The 10,157-nt window shown below is 32.0% G+C and overlaps 1 protein-coding gene across 1 annotated transcript; it reads right to left on the bottom strand.

The window, feature by feature from the left end:
• Nucleotides 1–5,882: 5,882 nt before the first annotated feature.
• On the bottom strand, nucleotides 5,883–6,746 carry LOC100803397 (uncharacterized). The gene has a single exon (XM_006587982.1). It carries the CDS (start codon nucleotides 6,744–6,746, stop codon nucleotides 5,883–5,885), a length of 864 nt encoding a protein of 287 aa, XP_006588045.1.
• Between the last annotated feature and the right edge of the window lie 3,411 nt (nucleotides 6,747–10,157).

Genomic DNA, 10,157 nt, shown 5'->3' with positions numbered 1-10,157 from the left:
TGTGTCTTAGTATTTATATATTATAAATAGACTAGCTATTGGTGTCCTAGAAACTCTTTTCCCTAGGATAAGCTAGTCTATCTCTTCTTCTATTTTTTTATATATAAAAAAAATCACAATTTTCAATCCTTATACGAAATCAAACTAAACCTTATATTAAATAATTATAATTAAGTAAAATCAATTTATTTTCCAAAAAAAATAGTCATATTCTGTTAGGAATTTTATAATTCTTAATTAATTAATATGGGCTACATATTATATTATAACATTTATATTAGTTATTTACATTTAAATGGGTTCAATATAAAGTGATCTATTTAAGTGAGCCCATTAGACTGCCAGAAAATTGATATGGGCTTAATGAGCGGAAACCAGTTTGGCCCATTAGGGGATATTGAGAACCCTAATAGGTTTAAAACATAAGGTATGGTTATGGTCCCCAATATACTAAATCAACAAACAGTTTCTCCTTTCCCCATCTGAAGAGAAAACGAAGGTCTCATAAGGAAGAAGGTGATTTGGTTGAGGAAGGTCATTAAACCAATTGTTCGTGACCGCTGTAAGATTCCGCTGCATGTTAATCAAACTCTATGGATCCAGGTATTCCTTAAAACCTCTTGATAATCTGACGTAATGTGTTTTGATGCTCATTTGGTATTTTATAAGGTTTATTGAAAATTTCCAACAATATTCCTCCAATATAGTATTAGAAACTTGATTCTTAAACTGACATATATGAAATAATATCTATTGAGAGAAATTATTTTTTGTTCAATTTGTTATCTCAAGAGCTTAATTCTTAATTATTTCTCCATGCAATAGTACTATAACACAGGCAAAAAAAATAATTAATATTTTTTTTTGTAAAATTTATTCAATTAAAAAAATCAAAGTAAGACTTTTAAAGAAATTTTCTTCAACATTTTGAAAAATAATGCTTCGTAAGGATATTTGATTTAAGTAATAAAAAAATCTTTAGTCCTAAATCCTAATACCCCAAAAGGTCAAAACCCTAATGAGACTCTAGACTACCTATTTGAGAGCGACAAAGACGACCAACAAGCTTTTCCACATTGAGCTTCAGTGTTCCAATACAAAAGCACTCGATTTCAGATGAATTGTGTGGCTTTGAACTTCAAAATCTATTATAGATTATATGATTCACACCTACAAGCTTCTTTGAATTATGTGGAATTTGTTAATTCATCTTTTTAGGTAAATTTCTTTGCTTTCATCCCATTCTCTCTCTAGTTCATTGTCCCTGCCTATGAGAAATCTTTGTATTCTTATGTTATTACATTATATCTGAAAATTCTTTTTTCTACAAAGGATTTTTTTCATGTTTCATTCTCCTTGTTATTGTTATTTGTTGAGTTAATTAAGATCCTATATTAGACTACTTGGTCAAATGACCTAGCCTTCAATCAAGAAATATGCAAATTGGATTTTGCACCCGAACCTGACCTAATGGCTATTGCTTCCTATACTCCCTTTTTGTTTTCTACACCACTAGAAAATAGGTTTTCAACATAAGTTATTAAGAATTTTCAATATCAGTTCATAACCAATGTTAAAACTACCGATGTTAAAAGTATCAACGTTAACATTGATTATAAAAATCGATGTTAAAATATACCACACAACATTGGTTCTGAAAAAATCGATATTAAAGCACTTTCTACATCAGTTCTAAAAAACTGATGTTGAATGTTCCTTTATAACATCGATTTTGGACAAAATCGACGTTGTAAAGACACTTTCTATATCGATTTTAGACTAACCCATATATTTTTTTGCAAAAAAATTAATAATAATAATAATAATAATAATAATAATAATAATAATAATAATAATAATAATAATAATAATAATAATAATAATAATCAAATTACATAGTTTAATCAATTTATTAGGAGTGCCTAATTTCTATTTCACGTGTGCCACTATTTATTGGTGTTAAATGATTAGACTATCATGTTTCGCTATTTTTAAGAGTCGGTCAATTAGAAATAGTTTTCTCAATTAAAACATAAAAGTAAAAAATTTAAACTTACAAATCATGGTAATCTTCATTTCCAGGGCACAAAAGAATTGAAGAACATGGCTCTGATTCATTTTCTTCCATCGTACTCTTAAGTTGGATCAAACAATGTAATGGTTCTACAAGAATAAAACATATACCTTTAATTTTATTGTGCAATAAAAACACTGGTGTTTATGAAAAACATTGGGGGAGGGGGAGGAAACAAATCCCCAGAAACTAAACACTAAGAATGATTTTTTTTGGAGTATGTGTGATATACAAAATGTATTTTTGTCATCACCATATATTCCAACTTGAGGCCGTAGATTTACCTCACCTAATTCCAAAATAAGATGTTCATAGCATGCCACTTTTTCAAAGAAACTATAAGAAAACATAAGTTACATAACCAATTTAAAGTCAAACTTCAATCACAACACAAGAAAATAAAAAAACAAATAAAAAGACAGGCATGAGGAATACGTAAAAAAACTGGAACATCTACCTGGTCAATCAAGTTAGTTTAGTGCAAATGTCATTGAATTCTTTAGATGGGCCATCAGCATTCAAGAATTAGCTGTAGTTCCTTTTCAGCAAATTGATGAAGTCTCTCCAAACCAGATTTTGCCTCACCTACAAAGAAAAAAGAATCGTGGAAACATTATTAATTAGAGGCAAAACTTAACAAAAAGTGTTTCAATATTTTTTAATAAAAAATATTATATACTGAATTTCTCGATTCTAAATTAATAAATGACATTATTAATTAGAAAAACTTAATTTGTCTCGATTGATCTAAAAGTGAATAAAAAATAAATATCATTCACTAAAAAATAATCCACTGTCCAATTTTATAAAAAATTATTTCATAAAAATTAATTATTTCAGTTCCCCTTGCATATGTAAATATACTATATAAGAACAACTTTTGTTTTATTTTATTTTGTTATTATAAAAATTTACGTATCTTTTTTGGAAATATAAATACTTTGTTTCACTAATTCTGCACTTTTCTAAGAAAAGGTTTATATAGAGACCTACATCATGCAGGATATAACTAACTGCATAATTTGTGTAGCTTTAAAATACTGTTATTTGTACATTGTAGAATTACACCTCCTACTAATTGGTGGGGCTACATATGGCAATTGTAAAATTACACATCCTACTATCCCTGGTTAACCATCCTAGATATAAACATAGAAACAAGAAAATAAGTCTCGAGAAGAAAAACGGAAGAACGTTAGAAACATGAAGACAAATATATGCATATTGTATGTATATTTCAAAGCATTGGATTGAAGAAAGAATATCTTATTCATTTTGAAGTTTTAAGAAAAACTGAAAACAAACCCACTAGTAAGTTTCCCAAGAGATTATCTAATCCCAATGTCATTATGATACTTTTTGTTTTAAATGAGAATTATGAAAAATATTATTAGTAAAGTCATCAATGAAACCAAAAATCCTACAGCATGATGCAGGTACTCTTACACTTCCTCCGGTATTAGTTCCTATGATTGAAAAAATAGTTCAAATTATTATGATGCCAAAATTAAACTCACTGGAATGGAAAAATAATTTTTCCTACCACACTAAATTTGATTATTAAAGTGCATCGTGGTCTTATACCACACTAAATTTTAAGGGTGGATATACACCCTTACGCAAATACTTTAGAGACAAAATAATCATTAAGGAGCCTTGTCCTTTCCATATAATCTATTGACTGACTAAAAGTTATATTATTACTTCCAACTCTAAGATTTAGCCTAACAAGCCACAATTTACATGACAATGATGACAGTAATATATTATCACTCTTTTCACATGAAATTTCATTTAGTGATAGAGATGGTCCCTAGCAACTTAAAAATAATGCTTAGGATTATAATAAAAACCAATGGTTCTTTAGAATAAGTGAAAAAAATGAACAAAGAAAACCAAACCTGTAGCCATTTCATCAATGACAGTTTTACCAACACAAGTGACACCTGCTCTGAGGAGAGCCAGAGCTGTTGGAGCAATAGAGGTAGTCACTGGATGAGTCCTTGCCTAGTCAGGATTCCCGAAGCTGAGATGTATCCTTCCGTGTCGAAACTGTTTGACACAAACACTTCCTTCAAGTTCAAGATGCAGAAGCATGAATTCACAAACTAGTTGACTTTGATGTCAGCAAAAGAGAATTTTTGACAATCATAATTGAATCTTTTAACTGTTTTTACACTGACATCCTTCTTTTACAAGAAATTCAACATAACTCCTAAACTTTTTATTTATGGACCATACATGCAGTCTCATTAAAAATAACAAAGCAAAGAACATAAGTGTAGTTTTGCAAATAATAAAGGTTTCAACAATTCAGTGTAGTCAACACTAACCTCCAGAAAGGAGAGTGTATTTACCTCATATAAATAAATGATGGATCTTCTTATCAGTTGACTTAGTACATGTTTACTTGTGAGGTTTTGGAGGAAAAGAAAAGGGAGGTGCAAACAATGTTGTTAATGACGTATGGCGGTTCATGGCGAAAAGTCAAAAATTTGCCATAAAAATATGGCGGATGACATAGCGACAAATGGTGGACGTCATGATGGACAATATATATATATATATATATATATATATATATATATATATATATATATATATATATATATATATATATATATATATATATATATAACAATAGATAAAAATTAAATATAAATAAAAAATTAAAAAAATAATGGATCGCATTCAAATAAACTAAAAGTTTCATGAGTTCACATAATAACCAAGTACCAACACCAAATAAACTCATTCAAGAGTTCAAAATAACACAAGGATAAAAGCATAATGCAAAGTGCAAAGTAAAGGTTGAAGCTCTAATCATCTTCTTCAATCCCAACATAATCATCTTCGTTGTTATCATAAGGTAGTGGAGCATCTCCCTCTCCCTCTTCTCCATCAAATGCCTCAAAATTAACCATGATTTCATCTTCTTCAGATTCAAGTTCAATATCCTCAAACTGTAGATCCTAATCATTTTCTTGGACTACTTTTTGCTTCCTTGATGAAGATCCAACAACCATTTTTCGTTTTTTAGAAGTGTGGGCAGCAATAGTAGGACTAATACCAGCACTTGTTGGTTGCTTTCTTTCCCCTTTTATTTCTGCCTAGTATACATCCTACACTCTCCAACCCCCGAAGCCTCATACACAGTTGCCCAATTTAGTGCATCATCATCTTCAAATACCAAATCATTTTCAGCATCATTATCATTATCTTCATCCATCTCTCCCACGAGCCATTCATTGCACACATCAATATCATTAAGAGAAATTGGATCAATTTCATCTCTTGCATTATATCTTTGCTTCAATTGTTGGTTGTATTTGACAAACACCAAATCATGTAACCTCTTGTGTTCAAGCCTATTTCTTTTTTTGGAATGAATTTACAACATAACAAATAAATCTTGATATCAATCTCAAATACACTCCAAATAAAACTTGACCATCAAAATTAAATAAAAATTAAAAAGAATAGTTAAAGTTGTCACAATTACTTGCTCAAATACATTCCAATTTCTTTCACATCCTGAAGCACTGCAAGTCAAACTCAAAATTTTAATAGCTAGCTTCTCAAATTTGGAGTTTGTGACCCAAACATTCACCACCAATATGCTACAATTTCAACCAAGAGCATAACTTAGAATTATGAATTATAACATTAATATGTAAAAAAAATAGTATAGTATTTGTATTTGTCATTTGGTAAAAGTTTATTGATGGGTTTTCCTTTGAGCCATTGCAAAGTCAAAACCAAAGTGTTCAGCACCAATCTTGTAAAGATGCAACTCAGTTAGAATTTTCTATTGCACATCAAATTGTGGAACCAACTTCTTAATGCAATCAAACAATCCATTGGTGACCTCAAAATCAAACTCCAAATCATTGTTGTCATAAAAGAACTCTGGATTTAAGAAGTGGGCAGCTGCATGCAATGGCCTATGAAGCTGACAATTCCATCTTTTATCAATGATTGCAAACACATCTTTGTACTTGCTTTCATTATTGTTGAAAGACTTGATAATTGTTTCTTTTGCCTTGTCCATTGCTTCATAAATATAGCCCATGGCTGGTTTCCTTTCACCAACCCCAAGATGTAGCACTTTGACAAGTGGAGCCATGACTTTAAGAGTGTAAACCACACTATTCCAAAAAGAAGGCATGAGCACTACCTTTGTAGCTTCTTTCCCCTTAGGCTCCTTAGATAACTTGTTTAAGATCCATTCATCAGAAATAAACATCTTTCTAATATTAGCTTTCTCTTTGTGGAGCCTTTCCAAGGTTAGATAAGAAGTGGAAAATCTAGTAACAGCATGTCTCACCAATTCCATCTTGTTTGTACAATTTCTCAACAAGTTTAAGGTACTGGAATGGGCATAGATAAACCCAACTAGATTAATTGCCCTTCTAATTGTCTTCCTTATCAAGGGAAGCTTCTCAATGTCTTCAAGCATCAAATCAATACAATGAGCTGCACAAGGAGTCCAATAAATATGTTTCCTTTTGTCCTCTAACAACTTATCCGTTAAAACATAATTGCTCTCATTATCAGTTACAACTTGAACAACGTTTTCTTCTCCAACTTCCTTCACAATAGCATCAAGCAACTCAAAAAGATTTTCACATGTCTTTACAAAATCAGAGCCATCAACAGACTTCAAAAACATTGTACCAGCTAGAGAGTTAACCAAAAAATTAATGATGCATCTTTGTTTCTGATCAGTCCATGCATCAGACATAATAGTACAACCATACTTGACCCATTGCTCCCTGTGGCCTTTCATCAAATTTTCAGTGTATTCAACTTCCTTCTTTAGGAGTGGAACTCTAATGTCATGATAGCTTGGAATGGGCAAATGTCGCCCATATATATTGACCAATGGCTGCAACCATATTCTCAAAGCTTTTCAATTTAATGAGGTTGAATGACAAACCAGCTTAGTACCAAAAGCGAGCAATATATTGATGCACGTTAAATACTTCATTCTTATATATTGACTCTCTTATGTTTATTTGCCTCAACATCTCCATTTTTCTCCGATTGATTGCATTTTTTGGATTCTTACAAAACCTGTCCATTGGTCCTTTTTTAGTCTCACACTTTGTCTTTGGAGCCAAAGTAGTAGCATTGCAAGAGTCAGCAAACTAATCTTCACTTCCATCACATCCAATTGGTTCACCAAATTCAAAATCTCTTATATTTGTCACATTACCACTGCCTACTATAAGTGGTCCCACTTTTTTGTTAGACATACATTCCTTCAGCTCTTTGACTACATTTGGTGGATTTTTCTTGCAAGATGCAACGTTACCTGACTTCCCAATCAAGTGTTCTTTGGCTTTGTTTATTCCTCCCTTTGTGATTTTTCAACAGTAATTACAAAGAATGGTGTTTGTATCCCCTTCCACAAGTGGATGACAATACTTCCAACCAGGGTCTGTCTTATTTTTCCTTGTTGTAGTTGCAGTTGCAACATTAGATGATGGTTCAATCATTGTAATTAGTAGAAGGGGGCTGAATAGAAAAAAAAAAAGCAAAACCAAAAATAAAAAGGGTGTCAAACAGAAAAAAAAAATAGAATAAAAAAAAACAAAAAAAAATAGAACCACAGTGTTGTCGTCGCAGTCTGTAGTCGTTGTCGCCGGCGGCCATCGCCATAACTGTCATTCTACCACCATCGGTAAGGCTATGGCAGCCGCCATCGCTATTTGGTGGCATTTTTTCAAAATACCGCGATGCCATAACTGCCATTTAACAACACTGGGAGCAAAATTATCATTTTTTTATTCAGAGAGTTATATATTGTTTATTCAAATAAATAAAGGATTAGAATATCATTTTATATCTTCATTTTAAAAATTACCAAAATTAGAAAATACTTATTAGAAATGAAAAATTTGTTTTCCTTTTCCTCCCAAACCTTACTCCCAAACATACCAGTCAAAATCAAACAAACATTGAGAGGTAGAGAAACAAATCAAACAAATATTGTAATAGTTGTTATATGTCTGGACTGTTAGACCTGCAAATATGATATTTTCAGCTCCCTTCCAACATTTTTCTAAAAGCATTTAATCTTTACCTAAACCATTTTTGGAATAATGTAGCCTAATTTAGCTTGCACAACATTTTTCTAAAACCATTTAATCAGATTCACACTCAACTATTGAGACACTTCATCAAGCATGACCATTTAACCCACATTATTATCCCAAATCATGTTCACATCATAAGCATATGATAAATTGTCTAGGGCAAGTAATAAAAGTCAAACAACACCAGATTTAAAAAAAAATAAAATAAAATAAAAATATCTTAGCCTCAAATTAAAGCAAGGACAATATAGTACCCTGGTCATAAGTCATAACTTCACTCCAAAAGAAAAAAAAAACAAAATTAAAATTGGTGAGTAGTAACTAATGAGAAAGAAGGAATGGGGGAAAGATCACAAGTTCCATCCTAACAAGCAAATAGTACTCATCAATCTTACAAATTCACAATACTTTGCCACAAACCATAAATCTTACAATTTCTTACAAAAACCCCAAAATTATAACATTGTGACCACAATTGCAATTGCAAACCACTTTCAAAAACAATATACTCTAAACTACCTAATAATGTTACCATTCTTATGCAACCAATCTTAATATGTTCAGCATTATACTTTTCCATCATCTATATATGATATCATGACCAATTCCATTTAAGGTACCTTGTGTTTCTTAGCACATAAATAAAAAGCAATCATGATGAACATTGGACGCGTGAAATCAGCACTTGCACGGTGAGAAGCTGGCAATGATGAAACAAATTGATCCTTATATTTGTAGAGGAAAGAGCAGATAGTTTAGCAAAACACATGAACTTTCAATAGCGTTATGGCATTTCATCAAACATGTGGTAGATAACTCACAATTTAAGACCATCGCAAACGAGAGGGATAATGCAAACACAACCGAACTGAATCGCCAATTCCCTTTCTTATAATTTCATCCTGAAATCACCAAACAAACGCTTTGTTAGCAAAAAGAAAGAAAGAAAGAAAGCTTGAACAAATAGAAAGAGAAAGAAAATGAACTTGACACCAAGGCCGTTGTGGAGAGAATTATAGGATTTGATGTAAGCTCTTTTGGACATTCCGTTGAGCCTCACTGCAAAGGATCGATCGACGAGAACGTCGAGTCTCATGGTGCCAATTTCCAAGCATATGAGAGATTTTGCAACCTCACCTTGATAACGCAAAACAAAGAGCTTCAAAATCGAATAAAATGGAACGGAATGGAAAGGAAAGGGGCTTATGACTCCGATGATGGAGGAATTGAATTGAACATCATAGAGGCGGGGGAGCCTGACAACTTTTTGGATGACGAGTTTGGAATGGAAGAAGAAGAAGAGCCCCAAACGATAAGAAGAAGAACCTAACTCAACTCCCTCGTTTCACATCAATGCACCAACTGAATGCACGCTCATGAACCAAAAATAGAAAACAAATTCAAATTAAAAGAAAGAAAGACTAAATTAAATAAAACGACATTTGGTTCGAAACAACTGCATAAAAAAAATGGAACAAGAAAGTATAGAGAATGTTCTAGCATCGCTGAAGGAGAACTACACATCCTTCTTTTTCCCTCACTTCTTCCCCACGCAAACGGGGACTCGAAGTCGAGACTGGATTTGTCATGGAGGGGGTGGAGAAAGCGACACTGAGATGAGAGTGAGAGTGAGTGGGTCAGAGAAGACCGAGAGACAAATTCAACAAAAGGAAAACCCAACATCAGTTATTAAAAACTCAATGTTAACATCATCGTGTTAATATCGATTTTTTAACAAAATCAATTTATTTACAAAAATGTCACTGCCCTTTTGTTAGCATCATTTTCATAAAAAAAATGATGTTAAAGTGATGATATTGAAAGTATTTTTCTAGAGTGCTAGAATGGTCAATCTGGAATGTAAAAGTACATGTTGGAATGCAATCCCTTTTGGCTTTCAGAATGGCTAATCTAAAAGGTAAAAAAAAAACATTTTGAAAAGAGTGCAAGAAGCAACTCGGGGAGTGCATGGAGCAACAACC

The sequence above is a fragment of the Glycine max genome, chromosome 9, assembly GCF_000004515.6.
Source record: "Glycine max cultivar Williams 82 chromosome 9, Glycine_max_v4.0, whole genome shotgun sequence".
Lineage (NCBI taxonomy): Eukaryota > Viridiplantae > Streptophyta > Magnoliopsida > Fabales > Fabaceae > Glycine > Glycine max.
The sequence above is the reverse complement of the archived record's forward strand: the minus strand, read 5'-3'. Positions and strand labels throughout refer to the sequence as shown.

What these genes read in the sequence shown, in the direction of transcription:
- LOC100803397 (XM_006587982.1), bottom strand. Translation starts at nt 6,746, where the DNA reads ATGTTTTTGAAGTCTGTTGATGGCTCTGATTTTGTAAAGACATGTGAA.